General features: G+C 44.7%; 1 protein-coding gene across 4 annotated transcripts in view; it reads right to left on the reverse strand.

The window, feature by feature from the left end:
- OLFM2 (olfactomedin 2) overlaps nt 1–20,078 on the reverse strand; it is a 217,498-nt gene that overhangs the window by 65,085 nt on the left and 132,335 nt on the right. For all 4 annotated transcript variants that reach the window (XM_081851764.1, XM_081851762.1, XM_081851763.1 and 1 more), the window contains exon 2: nt 7,608–7,757. In XM_081851764.1, coding sequence (XP_081707890.1) covers nt 7,608–7,757 — 150 coding nt within the window. The remainder of the gene's footprint in view (nt 1–7,607; nt 7,758–20,078) is intronic.

Below are 20,078 nucleotides of genomic sequence, written 5' to 3' on the forward strand. Positions count from 1 at the left end.
TGGAAGAGTCCAGAAAGGGCAATGCCCCAGAGGGCAGGAGGACCCAGAGGAGAAGAGAGCAGCGCAGGAGGTGGAGCAGGGCTAGGATCTTAAACTGGTGTGGAAGGGGCGGAGACTCAGACGGGACAACGCCGATCTAGAGTCTAGACGTAGGGCTGCACGCTCTGGCTTTGAAATGGAAATTAAACTTCAATAAAGACTTTTGTACATAACATCAGCCTGGCGTTGGTCCTCTGTGAGGTGGGACCTAGAGGCAGCTCTGACAACAATAAATGCAATATAAAAAGCAACATTAAAACCACAAAATTCTCAAACTCATAGACCTTGATTCACTAGCAAAAAAACAAAACAAAAAACAGGCCAGCAATTGCATCAATCCGTAAAGGCCAGACAGAACAAGTTTGCCCTCAGCAGAAGTTGAAAAGGCATCAGCAAGGGGGACAAGTGTACCTTTGGTTAGGACTGCCATATTTCAAACACTGAAAAATCTGAACCGAAAAGTTGTTGAGCTTTTTTTGTAAAACCGCAGAGAAGGCCCTACAACATTTAACCAGCCCACTGTGCTAAACCGGCATGGTGTGGGGGCTCCAGAAATCCGGCACCGCAGACACGCACAGACATGATTTCCGGTGTCGCACTGCACCATGCCCGGTAAGCCTTGCTGACCCCTGCCCTACAACAAGTCACTGAAGCCATGGCTGTAGCGGGGACTCTCAGCAGGGCCTCTCTAGGCACATTTGAAAGAGGTTTGTCATCTACCTGTGCAATATAAACAGTGCTGGGGAAATGGTGTACTTGCAAACAGTCATGCCCAAAAGGATGGTGGGAAGTATTTCATTTCTCCCTCAAGACATTGTAGAAAGAAACAGAGCAGGTCTGGGCAACCTATCAGCTGCCAGGTGCAGCTGGACTACAACCCCCATCATTCCTGAGAGTTGACCATGCTGGCTAGGGCTGATGGGAGTTGGAGTCAAGTTATTCCTCTTGTCCAGTTTCTGTTTGCATCTGACTTTGCCATCCCTAGGAGCCCTTACATCCTTGACCTTTGAAGCCTTTTCTTCACTCTGTCCAATTAAAAAGGAAAGGGAAACCTGCAGGTCAGACCAAACCTTATTAGAAGTGTTGCTGGAACTCAGGATGCTGAATGTGTTGTTTTCTGAAAACTCTGTAGGCCCTGCTCTCAACTGGCTCCAAATCTATTTGCCCACTCTGATAATTTACAGGCAAGGAAACAGCAGCAGCAAGTAAGGTGGTATGTGGGCAGGAAGTCCAATTTTTCAACCCACCAGGAGACGATAATCTCCAGGGTGCCATTACTCTTCTTTCCTGATCCCTCAGTGTCCCTCCATCACTCATGGCTGCCCACAGGTCTTTTTCCTGCCTCAACTACAACCTCCCCACCGGAGTAGTTAATAAAGTATCAAATGTTTCTAAATGGCAGGAGCAAAGAATACATTTGTGGCGTGAGGGGCGCCTCATTCTCCTGCTTCCCTCCCCTTCTCAAGAATATTTTACGTATATCATATGTGTGCGTGTACATGCACACTCAAACAAAGGCTGAGTGATGTCACAAGGCAGTTTCCCATGATGCCACAGGGTTTGGAAGTCTGAAACCTGACAAGAGGGTTGAACTTGAGAGTCTGTCTCAGTACAGCTATATCTTTATTTATAAAAATAGTTATATACCATTCATTAAAAAAACTTCAGAGCAGTTTACAGAAAACCATACCATTAAAACCACATAAAAATCTTAAAATCAGGGATCAGCTAGCTATTATGAAAGATGTATTCTTAACTGCCTCTGTAATACTGATAGAATAGAAAAGCTTTCAGCAGGCCAGAGATATGAAGGTCCAGGGGTATGGAATCAGGGAAGAGATGATGGTGGGCTTTAAAATATTAAAAATATATTTTGAGCGATTAGTGAGATTTTTAAAAAGCACTTTTCAGTGTTCTACTTACTTCTCTGCTGCTAACTTCTGGACCAGGGCAATTCACTGCCAGCCGTGTCCTAGCTGGGCCTTCAGTTGCGGCCATGGGGAGGAAGGGTCAGCTCAGCTAGGCTAGCACAGCTGCACACTCAGGGAAAACCATCAAGTCTGTAGGTGTGCCAGACCAGCAGATAGCCCTACTATAACTTACCATCCTGAAGTGCCAAACACAGACCCTCCAAGTGTCCCTATATTCCAGGGACATCCCTGATTTAGAGGAGCCATCCCAGTTTCCGATTTGATCCTGGAATGTCCCACTTTTTCTTAGGATATCCCTATTTTCCTTGGAGAAACGTTGGAGTTATCCGACACCTGAGCCGTCTGAAGGCAATCCTGTATAGGAAAGCTTTTTAATGTTTAATGTTTTATTATGTTTTTATGTAGGTTGGAAGCTGCCCGGAGTGGCTGGGGCAGCCCAGTAAGATGTGTGAGGTATAAATAGTGAAATTATCATTATAAAAAGGGACTTCCCTATTTTGATCAGAGAAATGTTGGAGGTTTTGCAGACAGGAGTCTTGGAACCAAAGCCTGATACTTGACTTCTCTACCCCTGCAGAAAGAAGTGAAAGTTCACAAAGCATAGACAGCAGGCACATCATACCGTACAGAGATTAGTAACCATCTCCACACCTTGTAGCAGCTGATTCTGTGACTGCAGCAGCCTGATTTGTGGGATGCTGTCACTAAAGGCAAATCTACACCACAAGATGCTTCAACAGAGCCCTGTAGTGCTGCAAGGAAGCCAGTCTAATTTGCAGCACCCTCACCAAAATACAGTCTGGGGGGAGCCAGAGACAGCAAAACAGATATAAGTATAAAGCAGACTTAGGTTTATATGGTGCAGATCTACGAAAAATAGGCTCTTCATTTTGTTTTCCTGCATAAAATTCCCAGCCATTGGGTGACAGTATTACTGTACCATCTTGGCTGTTGCAATTTTCAGTGCAAATGATCGATAGGACTCAAGAGTAATAGTGCCCTTAGCACCCAATAGCTCAGTGTGATTTGTCTCATATCCTGACCTGCAAATGCAGACCATAAAGCCAAACCTCTGCTGAGAAATGGAGCTCCTTTCCAATCTCAGCTCCATTAAGGGGGAGGGGACCCAGAACACCCCCAAGCAACACTGCCAACTGAGGGCTGCTTAAGTGCCTCTTGTGGAGCTCAGAGAGAGCAAACAAACTTGGAGACTCCACTGACCAGCTGTTGCCTGTTCTGTGCTTTCAGTCAAGTTAACACATTCTGAGCTGCAAGGCAAGACCCATATGCTGGGGTTGCCTAGCCAGGCTCTTGCTATGCCGCTTTGCCATCTCGACTGGACCATAGAAGAAGCAAGTAGCAAATGCCGCCATACCCTCCAAGTGCCCCTATTGTCCAGCAACAGTCCCAGAATTGCAAAAGCTACCCCAGCTTCTGATTTAATCCTGGAATGTCCCTATTTTCCCCACCAGGGCCGCCACCACCACCACACCAAGTTTGGGGATTAGGAGGAGCCAGCACTTGTCCTGAGCAGCTGCAGCTGCAGGGGAGCATCCCATTGCCTCTCCTGGGCCCCTCCCACTGGCCTCCTCCCTTGGGCAGCAGGCAAGGAGGAGGAGAGGCTGCTGAGGCCCAGCCCTGCTTGATGCGCTGGCTTTGAGCTATAGGCAGAGGGCAGGGCCACCAGGGCGAGCAGAGTGGAGCACAAGGAGTCCTGATTTTTAAAAATCAAAGATCTGCTTGCCCCTTTCTATATATTGGTGTGTGTTTTTCCTTTTGTAAATCTGCCAGAGAATAGAATAGAATAGAATAGAATAGAATAGAATAGAATAGAATAGAATAGGGATTAATGGATTTTCTCAGGATGGTGGCTGCCATGTGTGCTGCGTCCCATTGGTGAAGTGGTGGTGGCACTCTCCCTTCTTCTGAGGGAAATGCTCTGCAGTGGCTGGTGTGTGTTTGTGTGGAAAGGACAAAAATGGTGGGTCAAGGAGGGTCAGTTGCAGGGGAGTGAGAAATGTTGGAGGGTATGTGCTGCTGAAAGGTGAGTAAGTAGTAGCTAGATCTGTGCAACAAGAGGCAACTCTTGCAAACAAGGGGAAATGCAGGGGGGGATGCAAGCAGGAAAAACTTTATTTCATAGCATTTATATACCACTTGATTATAAAAGGAAACCCTCTAAGTGATTTATGAAAGGATAAAAGGTACGAAAAGGTGAAGGACCCCTGGACAGTTAAGTCCAGTCAAAGGTGACTATGGAGTGTGGGGCTCATCTCGCTTCAGGCCGAGGGGGCCTGTTTGTCCACAGACAGCTTTTCCGTGTCATGAGGCCAGCAGGACTAAACCGCAAACCTGTGATGCAGCTAAATAATTATAGACCCTGGAGTTAATGGACCTACCAGGGATTGTTTTGCAGCATGTTTATTTGGCTACTTTTGTTGCAGCCACTATGCATTCTCCCCACCCCACCCCCACATCCCAAAATGATGCTGTATCATGGTCATGCATCTGGAAACAGAACTATTTTGAAGTGATTGCCATTGTCTACAAAAGCAATAAACTTCAAATTAAACATAAAATGTGAAAGAGCTGATCACATTCCTAAATGGTAAGGGGGTAAATTTTGGTGCATTCCAAAAACTTCCAAATATGGCCATGTATTTTTTGGGTGGGGGCAGGTAGACCACCTCTAGTTTAGACCCAGTCCAAACTTATGAGCTGTCTTACAGCGTCTTTTATACCAGGACTCTCCCTATTTTTTGTAATTGTGGAGATTTTTGGAGGGGGGAACGGCAAGTTTTAAAAACTGTTTATTAAGTTGCATTTTGAATGGTTGTAATCTGCTCTGGAACTTTAGGTAGAAGGGCAGGTAATAAATCAAAATCACCACCACAATCACGTCAGTTCCATCCAGATGTTGTTTGACTCCACTCCAGGTCTGTCATCACCAGCTAAGATGGGCAATGATCAGGGATTCTGGGAGCTGTATTTAGGGAGGGGAGGGGAACTGTTTGGTTGATGTTTTCATGAAAATCTACCAATTGTGCACTACCCAAATCAAGATACAAGTCAAAACAGAGCTATCCTTTGAAATTTGCACTTCCCTGAATTTTGGCATGAAGTTCTCCAACCAAAAATAAAACAAAATAAATGCATATAGTATGCATCCCTCAGTTGATTTCTTGACAAATTTACAATGGGCCTCACAACCACAAATGCTGCTTGTACTGCATCCCATACATACTTAGCAAGGGATATGGACTTTACAGTCCTTGCAATCCTCCCTCTGTTCCTCCCCACACCTGTTCCACCGGCTTCTCTTCTAAACTTGAATCCTTAAGTTCATGCTTCATTTCTTCTACCTTCTCCTCAGTGTCAAATGTGGGCAGGTCTATTAAATCCCACCCTACTGTCTCAAAGTCATCTTCCAAAAACTGTGAGGGCTAGAAACCCACATTATAAAACACATACAAGCACTCCCAGGTTTCTTATCAACAGCTAGCATGTAAATGTGCCAAGTGGGTCCCTTGTTTCCCATCCCTGCCCCCATTTTGAAGCTTTCAAAAGCCATGTGAAAGCTGAGCTTGGCAGACTCTTTTTGCCCTCAACTCCTTTGTCGGGGGGCTTCTAGTAATTGCAATTGTAAATTGATGTAATTCTTATTTGGCTAATAAATACTTTATTTGCACGTGCGAAGTCAATAAGAAGCCGTCTTCTCTTTGTAATAAGATTTTAACACAATTAATCTGGAGGAGGGGGATTTACTGCTCAGCCTGCCATGTGGAGGCTCCATGTGGAGCAATAAAGGCACCATTTGCATCTCATTAAGCAGAAGAAGGTGAGACAGAGGAAGCCTCCATGCATCCTCCCTGGAATCCTAAGAAGCGGAGCTGTCTTGGAGAAGAAAGCACAGCTAACAGAAGGATCAAAGTCTCCGGCTTCCAATTAAATGTTGCAAGAGCAAAGGGCTGTGGGGGAAATGCAGTAATTAAAAGTTGTTTTGAGGGGGGGGGTAGGAAACAGGCCTTGTACCTAAATGAGAGCCCAAACCTGAGATTTACCCCTTTCTTCCTTGTTTTAGCAATGGGACAGCAGTCTATGCACTCTGATGCACAAAGGGCAACGCTGTGACCCCTCAAGCTCTGTTTTGGAATGAATCCTACAATAGAATGGAAATGAGCCCCAACCAGACTGAAAGGTTTGGCTAAGGACCCAAATGTATGATTGGTGTGGAGGAAGGGGACAGGGAGACTCCCCCTTTCTCAACTCCCTCTTGCTTAATACAACGTATCCAATGATGCTGACTGTTGGGAGACAAAACAAAGCACTTCTTGTCGCAAAGGGTAGGTAAACTATAGAATTTGCTCCGGCAAGATATCATGATGGCCATGAATTGGGATGGCTTTAAATGAGGATTAGAGGAAGGAAGAACAGGCTATTAGTGGCTGCCAGCCATGGTGGCTGTGTTAGTCTCCCTCCGCTGTTGGAGCAGTAGGTAGCTTCGTGGTGAATGTCCTGGGAAAAGAGAAGTGTTCTGTGTTCGCTCCTTTCTCAACCAAAATGGGCACAATTCCTGCAGCATCTGTTGGCACTGCTTGAGGAATTTGATATTTGTGAACCCCTATACAAACTGCTGCACCTCCTGGACTACTGTGGAGGCTGGAATTTGGAAGATAGTTATCCTTCAAAGTTAACACTTCTCCAAATTCTGTGATACAGTTCTCAGCTCAACTTGCACCTTTGAAATAAAATACATTGAGAAATAAGTGGGGGCTTTTGAAATACGCTTTCAAAACCTCTTATGTAAATGTGGATTTTCTTGTTTGTTACCGTATTTTTCGCTCTATAACACGCACCCGACCATAACACGCACATAGTTTTTAGAGGAGGAAAATCCGTAGGCATGCCACCCGTAGGCATTCCCTCCATAACACGCACAGACATTTTCCCTTACCTTCTAGGAGGAAAAAAGTGAGTGTTATGGTGCAAAAAATACGGTAATTATTATTTTTTTAAAGCATAGATTAATGTAGATATATAACCAAAATACTTGGTCTTATATATGATATTGGCAGCATGAATAGGAATTGCAACTCAATAGGAAGCATCCCAAAATCTTACACAGTGCGCTTGGTTCCACTGTCTCTGGAATATAGCTATAATGGAGAAAATAACACATAATTTGTGATAAGGACTAGAACCTGAAGATGCTTTTTATATGATTTGGCATTCTTTTATGAAATATATAGCAGAACCATCATTTTCAAGATGGACCCATGTCACAAACTTGGCAAATCTGGAACTAGACTTGATAATCTGGTGATGTTGATAGTCATTACTTGGACTTTGGGTTTTTTTTAACCCAAGTGCAACTGTATTAATTCTATGTGCCTATTTTGCAGTTTTGTTTTCCATCTTTTAATTTTCACCTGTTGTTATAATTTTTTGTTTTAAATTCTGTTTAAATATCTGTTTTTAATACATTATAGAATGAATTTTTAAAAGACTGATGAATGAACACCTGCAAAAGTGACATGCTGCAGAAACAGTTGGATCTATTCCTCCATCCCAATCAGCATCTGCAATAGGTCTAGAGCAGTCCCCACCAGCACCCCAAATTAAAAATACATCACTTACTTTTTCCATCAGCTGCCGTAGTTGTCGGCTGCGCAGGTCCCTGGAGCATGTGCCCTGGACAGGGATGACAGCCGTGCACAGACATTTGCCGTCGGGGGCCTGAGCGGAAGTGTAGACCTGCCAGCCTTCATCGGGGCTCTGGAAGAGAGTCTGCAAAAAGAAAGAAGCATAGAGCACTCAGCTACATGGTCAGGGCTTCTGGCCTTGCTCCTAATCCCAATACCTGCAGATGGAGGAGACACCAGTATATTTGCACTACACATTGAAACCAGTTTCAGAATTACAGGAAGTCCTCACAGCAAGCACTACTGGATTCTCTTGCAGGGGCGGGCAGACAGTCAAACCCAACTGAAAGGGGTTTTAAAGAGGTGTTGTATTTGTGCTGAAGATCTTCATGGGAGAACAAAGGCTCAAAATCCTGGAAATTGCTTTGAGTTTCATTTGTGGGCGGGGAACACAAATCTAATAAATAAACAAATAGGCTTTTCAGCAGGCATAGGAGTTTAGTGCAAATGAGGCAGAGAAAGAAAGGCAAGATGTCATGTGCCTAGGTAAGTTCTCTTGCCCCAAGTTGAGATCTCATCCAAACAAGGGGTATTCTGGTTTACTACATGTACACTCTTTGACGGGTCATATCTATATATGCAGCAGAATAATGTGGGGCTGAGAGATTTGTTTCTCTCTCACTTGCTCTCTTTGCAAAGAATGAGGAAGATTTAAAAAATGTGCCTTTTCTTGAAGTGGTACAGTTCATTCTACCATCCTGTCCTGCTCCAGGAGTGTATCTCACTCCACAGTGTCAAAAGCGTCTTACATAGGAAACCCCACAGTAAGCCCTTGTCACCATCTCAGATTGGGCTGTCACATAGGGAACACAATGGAAGAAAGGGAGACTTGGAGCAGTCCTCTGCACACGTGCATGCACACACACACACAAACACACACACTGCTCATCCAAGAAGTCAATCACCATTTTCCAAACCATTTCACAGGGGTCGTTCTGAGGATGAAAACTTTATATTTCCATGAATGCTACCTTGATCTCTTTGAAGGTAATTCAGGATACGAATGCAATTAATTAATTAGACAACAATATACAATAATTATTAATTATTCCTGAATAGTGTAGTAAATTAATAATATATAGTAGTATAATTCACTAGTTGTGACCATCAGAAATTATGTTAATTTGCTTACAAACAACCTGGAGGGACACAGCTGAGAATAAGAAAGGTTTTATCTATTGATTAGGAAATGTAAAGAAATACACTACACATAGCCTCCATCCCAAGCTTGAAACCAGCCTCCCCCAACTTAGTGTCCTACAAATGTTGCTGGGACTCTAACTCCCTCCACCCCTGAAAATTTGGCCATGGAGGCCATGGGGCTGAAGGCATCTTAAGAGCGAAAGCTCTAGAAAAAAGCCTGAGAAACAGAGGCAGGGCTTATCCTGCTTCTTCGGAGTTCCCATGAAAAAGAAGCCACCAGAGAGACTGGAGATGCCAAGTTCTGCCAACACAACAGCCTGTGGAAAAGATTTGCTGCTTGTCTCTCCTCATCTTCCCCAGCCTGACTCCCGCCCACATGGCATCTCTGTAAATATTTGCTGGCTTTTTGAAGAGTTAGCATTGGCTGTTGTCATTGTGTGCATGCACAGACACACTTCCCCACAAAACTTGCAGAACTGTGAGATGCAGGCAAGTCTGGGAGATCTTTAATACAAAATAAAAAACAGACAGTTATCAAATTATGCTAATGTGCTGCTTACAGTTAAACAAGAATACATCATGATTCTTAGGGGTGTACAGTTTCCCCCTCTATTTTGTAAGTCCATTTGTTTCCATTATTAAAAACTTCACTCATTTCATTATTCAGCCATTAAAAGCACATTTGTTTCAGCATTTATTTGTTCATGTTCAGTTCCATTTCCCCCTTCTTTGTTGTTATTGTTTTATGTGGCGGCGGCAGTAATGCTTACAGTGGTACCTCAGGTTAAGTACTTAATTCATTTCAGAGTTCCGTTCTTAACCTGAAACTGTTCTTAATCTGAGGCACCACTTTAGCTAATGGGGCCTCCTGCTGCCACTGAGCTGCCAGAGCATGATTTCGGTTCTCATCCTGAAGCAAAGTTCTTAACCAGAGGTGCTATTTCTGGGTTAGCGGAGTCTGTAACCTGAAGCATATGTAACCTGAACCGTATGTAACCTGAGGTACCACTGTATTTTGGTGGCTCCCTCCCTCCCATAAGCCACTGTCTTCTTTTCCCAGAATGCCACAGATATTAAGAACATAAAAAGAGCCCTGCTGGATCAGACCCATCGAGTCCAGCATCCTGTCCTCACAGTGGCCAGCCAGATGCTTGTGGGAAGCCCACAACGGAGGGCAAGAGCAGTCACCCCACTTGTGATTCTTCAGCAACTGGCATTCAGAGGCAGACGGCCTCAGACCAGGGAGGTGGGATACAGCCAGCATAGCTAGTGGTCACTGATAGACTTATTGACCATGAATTTGTCCAACCTGTTTTTGAAGTTATCCAAGTTTTGGATAGGTATGATTGCATGAGTGATTTCCATCGTTGACTAGGCATTGTGGGGCAAACTACTTCCCTCTATCTCTCCTGGGTCTTCCAACAGTCAGCCTCATTGGATGGCTCTTAGTAGAGAGAGAAAGAGGAGAGAGATATGAGAGAGAGAGAGAGAGAGAGAGAGAGAGAGAGAGAGAGAGAGAGATTATCCAGTTTCTCCACACTTTTCTGTTGCTCTGGGGCATTCTGGCAAAAAAAGTGGCACTTGCCGCTAAAAAATGGCAGCTCTCACCGGGGGACACCATTCTCCTCCCAGGGAATGGTCTAAAATGACACACAGAGGAAACATGATTGCTGACTTGACATTATGTCTCACAGTCAAGGATTGTCATTTTTTTGCTCCCAACCAGCCACTATCTGTAGCCAAAGTTTCTTCTTGGCTTACTGATCATGGTTTGTTAGAGTGAATGGAACCATAATCCTGGGTTCAGATGCAATGCTGGTTTGAGCAAACCAGCCCTGACAGGTGTGCTCACGGCCGTGACAGACGTTGAGCTCTCAAATTTCAGCAGCGCCCTGTGCAATGCTAAAATTTTATGTCCCCCACCTCTCATGCTCCATTGCTATAGCATTGCTTTAACACCCCCTGCAGTGTGTGCCCAGTGCAGCCACACCAGTTGTGCTACCCTAAAACCGTCTCTGCTCATGGTAAAGTCTTCCCTGTGGCTTGCTGTGGCATGGAGATGGGTGAGTGAAGAGATGCCCTGCTGTGGTTGAAATACAACCCCAGGTTTCCAGCCACTGCTGAAATCAGCTGATCAGAATCAAGCATTGTTTCTTATCCGCCCCCTTCTTCCCTGCTTTTCATTTCTTGGTCACATGGGAGTGTGACAGAACACTGGGAACTCTTGTATGTAGCTAGATCCTGGAAACATAGGTCATTGTGTGCTTGTTTGACTAAGACAAGGAGGAAAAACTCTCTGACCCAGTGCCTCTTGATCATTAAAGTGCTGTCTCTGTGTCCAAATGCTTTAGGGCTCTGGGACCATAACCCTGGGGTTATAGGCCACAAGAGCAGACCTGTCACACTGACTTCATCCCAAGTCTGCACTGCCTGCCCTCCTTCCCTCTTTCCCACGATGCCACCTCCCTCTTCCCAACCCACACAAACGCAATGTGTTTCTAAAATTCACTTGATTCCTTTCTTTCCCCAACTAAATATGGAGCAGCAAATGCTATTTTTAGTCCCTGCTTGCCCTGGGACATGCCGAACGCACGTAATGAGTTGTGGCGTGACCTATTCTGTCCTTTCCTGTTATGTCATGAAGCTTCATCACCCATTTGGCTGTCTTCTCTCTTCCCCCACCCCATCCCATTTCAGTTTCTTAAAGAGGCGCCTGCTAAGAAATTGGAGGGAAAGGCTGCAAGAGAGAAAGGAAGCCCCACAGAGCACCATTCCCAGGCAAACAAGCCACAGGCAGATAGTCTGTACTCTTTCAGAGTCCATCAGTCCCTCCTTTCCACCAACCACATCATGCAAGAAAATTGAGAAAGCCTCTTGGGAAACAGAGCAGAAGGAGCAGCCCTTAACAGAGTGGAGGGTGGACAGAGAATGCAAACTAGGTCAGACCCGTGTTAGCCAGCCTCATGCTCTCTCCTTCTGGATGTGGCACAGCAACCCGCCCATAATTTACATTAAGCACATTAGAGATCATCAGCGAGTGATACCATGCCAAGTCTTCCTATGACTTCTCAGTAGATCAGCCAAATTTGAGTGATACCAAAATGCCAGCTGAAGAGTTTGTGCCTCTCCCCCCCCCCAACCTAAAGCAAGTAGCTAGTCCTCCTGGGTGTAGTGGGGTACTCAGGGCAGGACTCTGAGGCAGGAATCCAGGACCCTGCTTAGCGGAATGAGCAGGAGGGCCCCCAAATGCTGCAAGGCTTGAAGTAAGCGAAATAATTACTCACTACTATCAAAAGCGGACCCCTTCATGGATCACTGCCTTGCCATGGCGAAGGGGCTTGAATAACTCAGAGAAGCTATGAACTATGCCGAGCAGGGCACCCAAGATGAACAGGTCATAGTGGAGAGTTTTGACCAAACGTGATCCACCTGGAGGAGGAACCGGCAAGCCACTCCAGTATCCCTGCCAAGAAAACTCCATGGACAAAGACAACAGGCATATAAAAGTTATGACACTGGAAGATGAGCCCCTCAGGTGTCCAACATGCTACTGGGGAAGAGCGGAGGACAAGTACAAGTAGATCCAGAGCTGATGAAGCGGCTGGGCCAAAGCCGAAAGGACGCTCAGTTGCGGATATGCATGGAAGCGAAAGGAAAGTCCAATGCTGTAAAGAAAAATATTGCATAGGAACCTGGAATGTAAGAACCATGAACCTGGGTAAGTTGGATGTGGTCAAAAATGAGATGGCAAGAATAAATATTGACATCCTGGGCATCAGTGAACTAAAACGGACGGGAATGGGCGAATTCAGTTCGGATGACCATCATATCTACTACTGTGGGCAAGAAACCCATAAAAGAAACGGAGTGGCCCTCATAGTCAACAAAAGAGTGGCGAAAGATAGAATGATCTCGATACGAATCCAAGGCAGACCTTTTAACATCACAGTAATCCAAGTTTATGCACCAACTACTGGTGCTGAAGAAACTGAAATTGACAAATTCTATGAAGACTTACAAGACCTTATAGAAGTGACACCAAAGAAGGATGTTCTTCTCATTATAGGGGATTGGAATGCTAAAGTAGGGAATCAAGAGATAAAAGGAACAACTGGCAAGTTTGGCCTTGGAGATCAAAACGAAGCAGGGCAAAGGCTAATAGAGTTCTGTCAAGAGAACAAACTGGTCATCACCAACACGCTTTTCCAACAACACAAGAGACGACTCTACATGTGGACATCACCAGATGGGCAGCATCGTAATCAGATTGATTATATTCTCTGCAGCCAAAGATGGAGAAGCTCTATACAGTCAGCAAAAACAAGACCTGGAGCTGACTGTGGCTCAGATCATCAGCTTCTTATAGCAAAATTCAAGCTTAAACTGAAGAAAGTAGGAAAAACCACTGGGCCGGTAAGATACAATCTGAATCAAATCCCTTATGAATACACAGTGGAAGTGAGGAACAGGTTTAAGGATTTAGATTTGTTGGACAGATTGCCTGAAGAACTATGGGTGGAGGCTCGCAACATTATACAGGAGGCAGCAACGAAAACCATCCCAATGAAAAGGAAATGCAAGAAAGCAAAGTGGCTGTCCAACGAGGCCTTACAAATAGCAGGGGAGAGAAGGCAAGCAAAATGCGAGGGAGATAGTGAAAGATACAGGAAATTGAATGCAGATTTCCAAAAAATAGCAAGGAGAGACAAGAAGGTCTTTTTAAACGAGCAATGCAAAGAAATAGAGGAAAACAACAGAATGGGAAGAACCAGAGATCTGTTCAAGAAAATTGGAGATATGAAAGGAACATTTTGTACAAAGATTACCATAATAAAGGACAAAAGTGGTAAGGACCTAACAGAAGCAGAAGACATCAAGAAGAGGTGGCAAGAATACACAGAGGAATTATACCAGAAAGATATGGATGGCTCGTACACCCCAGGTAGTGTGGTTGCTGACCTTGAACCAGACATCCTGGAGAGTGAAGTCAAATGGGCCTTAGAAAGCACTGCAAATAACAAGGCCAGTGGAAGTGATGGTATTCCAGCTGAACTATTTAAAATTTTAAAAGATGATGCTGTTAAGGTGCTACACTCAATATGCCAGCAAATTTGGAAAACTCAGCAGTGGCCAGAGGATTGGAGAAGATCAGTCTACATCCCAATCCCAAAGAAGGGCAGTGCCAAAGAATGCTCCAACTACCGCACAATTGCACTCATTTCACATGCTAGCAAGGTTATGCTTAAAATTCTACAAGGCAGGCTTAAGCAGTATGTGGACCGAGAACTCCCAGAAGTGCAAGCTGGATTTCGAAGGGGCAGAGGAACCAGAGACCAAATTGCAAACATGCGCTGGATTATGGAGAAAGCTAGAGAGTTCCAGAAAGACATCTACTTCTGCTTCATTGACTATGCAAAAGCCTTTGACTGTGTCGACCACAGCAAACTATGGCAAGTTCTTAAAGAAATGGGAGTGCCTGATCACCTCATCTGTCTCCTGAGAAATCTCTACGTGGGACAAGAAGCTACAGTTAGAACTGGATATGGAACAACTGATTGGTTCAAAATTGGGAAAGGAGTACGGCAAGGCTGCATATTGTCTCCCTGCTTATTTAACTTATATGCAGAATTCATCGTGCGAAAGGCAGGGCTGGATGAATCCCAAGCTGGAATTAAAATTGCCGGAAGAAATATCAACAACCTCAGATATGCAGATGACACAACCTTGATGGCAGAAAGTGAGGAGGAATTAAAGAACCTTTTAATGAGGGTGAAAGAGGAGAGAGCAAAATATGGTCTGAAGCTCAACATCAAAAAAACGAAGATCATGGCCACTGGGCCCATCACCTCCTGGCAAATAGAAGGGGAAGAAATGGAGGCAGTGAGAGATTTTACTTTCTTGGGCTCCATGATCACTGCAGATGGTGACAGCAGTCACGAAATTAAAAGACGCCTGCTCCTTGGGAGAAAGGCGATGGCAAACCTAGACAGCATCTTAAAAAGCAGAGACATCACCTTGCCAACAAAGGTCCGTATAGTTAAAGCCATGGTTTTCCCAGTAGTGATGTATGGAAGTGAGAGCTGGACCATCAAGAAGGCTGATCGCCGAAGAATTGATGCTTTTGAATTATGGTGCTGGAGGAGACTCTTGAGAGTCCCATGGACTGCAAGAAGATCAAACGTATCCATTCTTAAGGAAATCAGCCCTGAGTGCTCACTGGAAGGACAGATCGTGAAGCTGAGGCTCCAATACTTTGGCCACCTCATGAGAAGAGAAGACTCCCTGGAAAAGACCCTGATGTTGGGAAAGATGGAGGGCACAAGGAGAAGGGGACGACAGAGGACAAGATGGTTGGACAGTGTTCTCGAAGCTACAAACATGAGTCTGACCAAACTGCGGGAGGCAGTGGAAGACAGGAGTGCCTGGCGTGCTCTGGTCCATGGGGTCACGAAGAGTCGGACACGACTAAACGACTAAACAACAACATCAAAAGCGGAAGCAGGTGAAGCATAAGACCATTAAGTCCAGATCTAAAATCACCTACTGTAACTGGGCCACTGCATGATAGCAGAAACAGCACTCCAAAATATGTGGGCAGAGATGGTAGAGCTGTACAAGAAAAGTGTAGAGAGGATAAGCAGCAGATTTATTTATTTTTTAAACCCAAAACAAAACACCTCATGCTAATCTGAAGCCTGGACCATGATTGCCTGAAAATATTAAACTTGCCCTGAATTGCTTTCTAGAATATAGGCAGGTAAATCTTCCAAGAGATTGTGTAATAGGTAGCAAAGAATTAAAACTCTTGTAATGGGATAAGGGGTTGCTTGTGCGTAAGCGCTAAAACGCTCCCAGTTTTGTAGTCAGTTTTTAAACTCTCCCTAACCACACAGCCATAAGTGCGTGGCTGCCTTAATCACTGGCAGAATCCGTCAGTGGGCGTTTCCTGAATTTCTTCCAACATAAAAGTTCCTTGACAGAAAGTCTCCTCCTTGATTCCCTGCGTGACAGCTTTCTGCGCAGAGTGGGCGTTCCAAGGGGAGGTCCTGAGCTCTCACCACTGGCCTCGCTTGAAGCGTCCCTGAGCCTAACCTCCGATGCTGTCTCCTCCTCCCCTCCTTCTTCAGTGGAAACTCTCCCTCTCCTCCTGCTGGTTCCTTCATCAGCATCTGAGGGTCTCCCAGCATCCGAGCCTCTCCACCACCCTGAGCTCCGATGGCAGTTCCCTGACAACTCTCTATGTCAAATGGGTGATATCTTCTCAAAGGATAAGAAAACAAGAGGGTTTGAACAAACAAAATCAATATTAGAAACTGCAGTACTACGAAATAACAAAAAAGCACTGTAAGGTCTATGAGTATTTATTAGAATGGCACACAATTGATGAAAATATCAAAAGTGTCATGATTAAGTGGGCAATAGATGTAGGCCACAACATTGAGTATGAAAAGTGGATAAAATTATGGAATACCGGCCTAAAATTTACAGCATGTACATTGTTAAAAGAATATCAGGTATGGAAACAGCAAAAATTGCCTACAATAGAAGAATGGCAGTACAAGGTTATGGAGTATGTAGAAATAGCCAAATTAACAGCAAAAATTCGACATCAGGGGAATGAAACATATCAAAAAGAATAGGGAAAATTTATGTTATATATAGAGAAGATGATGTGAAATAGGGAAACCAGTAGAATTAAAATAATATCTAATAACGGGAAAATACAAGAAATTTACTGGATAATAATATGAAAATGAATTAAAAATGTATATTAGGATTATTATTGAACAATATTTGTGAATGAATATAGACAGACAGCAAGAATTTGTATATATAGAAATATTTATTTGTTTACGGACATTTAATGAAAAAATGAAGAAGAACAATCTTGTGGAAAATGGACAAAGATAATGCGAAAAGTCAAAGAGGACACAAAAAAGCCAGAAGAAGGAAGGAAGAGAAGTCAGCTCGGGAGAGCAAGAACAAATGTGAAATAGAATGTATGTGTATGTGCAGTATGTAACTAAAAATTCAATAAAGATCATCTGGAAAAAAAAGTAAAACTCTATATGTACTTTGTGTACGAACTTAGTCAGTGGGTGGGTAAAGGTCTGTGATATTTTCCAGTTGCTGCACCTCAACCAGTCTCCCCAAAACCTGGTCCAAATGTGAGGTCTGGTTGTGGGATGAGGCACACCCTCCAACCCCCCTTCTTCCTGTCCCCAAGCTGGATGCCTGCAAAACGTGACGTGAAGGCTGGCCACATCAACCCTGCCATTGGGAATCCCTTGCAAGACGACAGCAGTGCCTGGACACAGTCTACTCCTGCACCCGGAGCAGTGGCCAGAAGAGATAGGACTGCTGGGAGGAGCACAGAGAGAAGAAACGCCCTGGTGCATCAGCATCAGCACAGCTGGACACCTTCATCCGCCCCAGCTGCAGCAAAACATGTCTCTCCCGTATCTGTCTCTACAGACACAGCAGGTGCCTTAACCCTCCAACAGTTTGACTTCACCCCCAAAGGCACACTCTTCTACTATACTGTCTCCGAGACAGAGGATGCCAACAAGGATCCTCTTTTCAAGCCATCTAGTCTGGTGGCCATCACCACCTCCTGGGGGAGCTTTGTTCTATAGTTACCTTGGCACGACACAAAGGACTTTCTTTTATCTGTCTTGAATCCTTCAGTATTCAGCTTCACTGGATGATCAATAAGTTACATTTTTATGTTTAGAGATGTATGGGTTTCCTTTATAGGGTTTTCTTTTTAAAGGAGGTAGAATTGTAACAAAACAAAATTAATAGATGCTCCAATTGCCCCCCCCCCCATTTGTGGGTCTATGTTTGTAGAGCTACATTTTAAAAACTTAGAACTTTAAATAACAGCCTGGAACTTTTTTTTTTCTTGCTTTAATAAATATTTCATAAGTGTGAAAATAAGAAATTCCACTTTGAGCCTTAGAAAGGCATACTTCTTTATTTATTCTTTTGGTTTGGGCATAGAAAATAAATTGTTTACTGGGGGGGAAAGCAAACAAACTTGAGAGTGGCTGTTAATGTATTGTTTGCTGTAGGGGTATTGTTGTGGGTTGGGTGAATAATAGGTTTTAAGTAGTTGTGGTTCTTTTTGCAAAGGCAGGTTTTTCTTTCTCCTTTCACCTGTGCTTCTGTATTTGTGAAGATAAAAGTAAAATCAAAAGCACTGAATTGAGAATACGTTACACCCTTTAAATTGCACCCACCCACACAACAAAGCAGCTTATAACAGTTGAGGCTCTTCTGCATCTTCATTCCCACCAATACCTTCCTACGGACTCAGTCATGCTGCCTGCAGGATTATCCCAAGACATGTGTGTTTTTCTTGCTTTTGCTACATGCTCTTTCATTTCCCTGTGCAAACACCCATTATTACAGGGGAGGGGGGATACATGAAGGTGGCCATTGTCCCAAAGGGTGCCTGTAGGTGTCTGGTGATCCTTCCCTGACTGCTTGAGGCAGATCCAGCCTCCATGGAATGCATTGGTGGCTGCTGCCGTAATGGCAGCAAAGGCTAGAGCACAGTCCAAAGGAGGCTGTTTCAGGGGCAAATGACTGGCAAGGAAATGGTTAATCACCCACTGACTATCCTCCCCCCCAGTCCTCCCAGGCCCCTTGGCAGCAGGGAAGGGGACCATTAGGGCAGGGAGGCTAGTCCATTAGGACAAATACAACACTGTCCCACCACCAGCCAGCCTGTCAGCATTGTCTTCCTCAGGTCGCAGAACTCACCAAGGAAGTGGGTGCAGGAATGTACCCAGTGCTTTTCCCCTAAAAAATGTTTAGGGGTACTCTCATTTTCCTACTCATATTGAAATACTGCCCCTCAATGAGGCTAAACTTAGATTCACAAAATGTTTAGGGGTATGCATGCCCCTGCGTTCCCCCGGAAAAAAGCACTGGACATACCTAAGGATTGGGCAGGTTGGTCCCTGCTGATGCACATAGAGACCTATAAGCTCAGCTAACTAGCCAGGCTAGAGGCCTTGTGCCTTATCTTGTGCTAGGAGCAGCTTTACTCCCAAGGTTGTAAACACATTCCTAAGCATCTGCATATGAAAGGAGACATGCCTGGCTGTTCTGAGATGTACCTTCAAATGTCTTCACCCCTCAGATAGAAAGGAATGCAAAGAGATCACGTGCAAGGGGGGGGGGCTTAGAGAGAGTTCTTTGTTCACTTGCTCAATGAATAGGTAATGAAGGAAAGACCATACATGGTTTAATTAGTTTTGTGTTGTAACTTTAGATTGAAGGAAGTTTATGCATGTGTATTCCTTTAATAGATAGCAGCTATGCATACTAGGAAGGCCCCACCCTTCTGGGGCTTTGCTCAGCTTTTGGAGAGTGATCCCACTGAGCCATTATTGCTAGCAATAAGCACCCTTGGTTTTCTCACTGCCATGTGAAGATTTCCTTCAGCCTCAAATGTTGATTTTCGCTACACTGCCAAGGGTGCAGGCCCAGAAGGGTGCAAATATTCGCACCTCTCCACTCTGGCTTGGAGTGGCTAGGAGCCTGGGTGTGTGGCCAACATCTGCTGCTCTGGGTGGCCAAAATCTGCTTGTTGGACATGTGTGTGTGTGTTTGCTGAAACAGTTCTTTGACAAGGGCGCAAGGGAGCTCTGGGTGGATGGGGACAAAATTCAAATTCCTAGTGGCTCCACCTGGCTCTGGCTCCACCTACTGTTGGCCTCCATGCCACTCTGATGGTCTGCCCTGTCCTGGCTATGCCCTGACACTCCTCATTTTCTCTTTACCCCAAACTTTTCTATCGCGGCCTGTCTAGCTGTAAATTTGTCCCTAAGTAGTTGTCACACAGGCAATCCATGGCAGACTTTCCCAAAGTAACGTTCTTGTTGTAGTTGCAGAGAGGGTGGGTTTGGAGGAGTCACACACACACCAGATCTGAATCCTCACTTCTCAAGGCTGCCTTAAGAAGATAAAAATTACTCCCAGAGATTCAGTTGCATCACATAAATCTCCTGAGCACAGACGTCATCGTCTTCCTTGGACTGGTTCAGGCATGCAGGGACAACATCCAATCCATCATTGTATGAACCATCTTCACTGTAAAACAACTGTGATACAGGAAATAGGGAACATAGAAAGCTGCCTTATGCGGAGTCCCTGGTCCCTCCGGCTCAGGACTGCTGATGCCTGACATGGGGGAATCTTGTTCAGCCCAAGGACCACAGTCCCTACTGGGCAACCTCCCAGAGGCCACATG

This window comes from Podarcis erhardii (assembly GCF_964252035.2).
Source record: "Podarcis erhardii genome assembly, chromosome: 2".
NCBI classification, from domain to species: domain Eukaryota; kingdom Metazoa; phylum Chordata; class Lepidosauria; order Squamata; family Lacertidae; genus Podarcis; species Podarcis erhardii.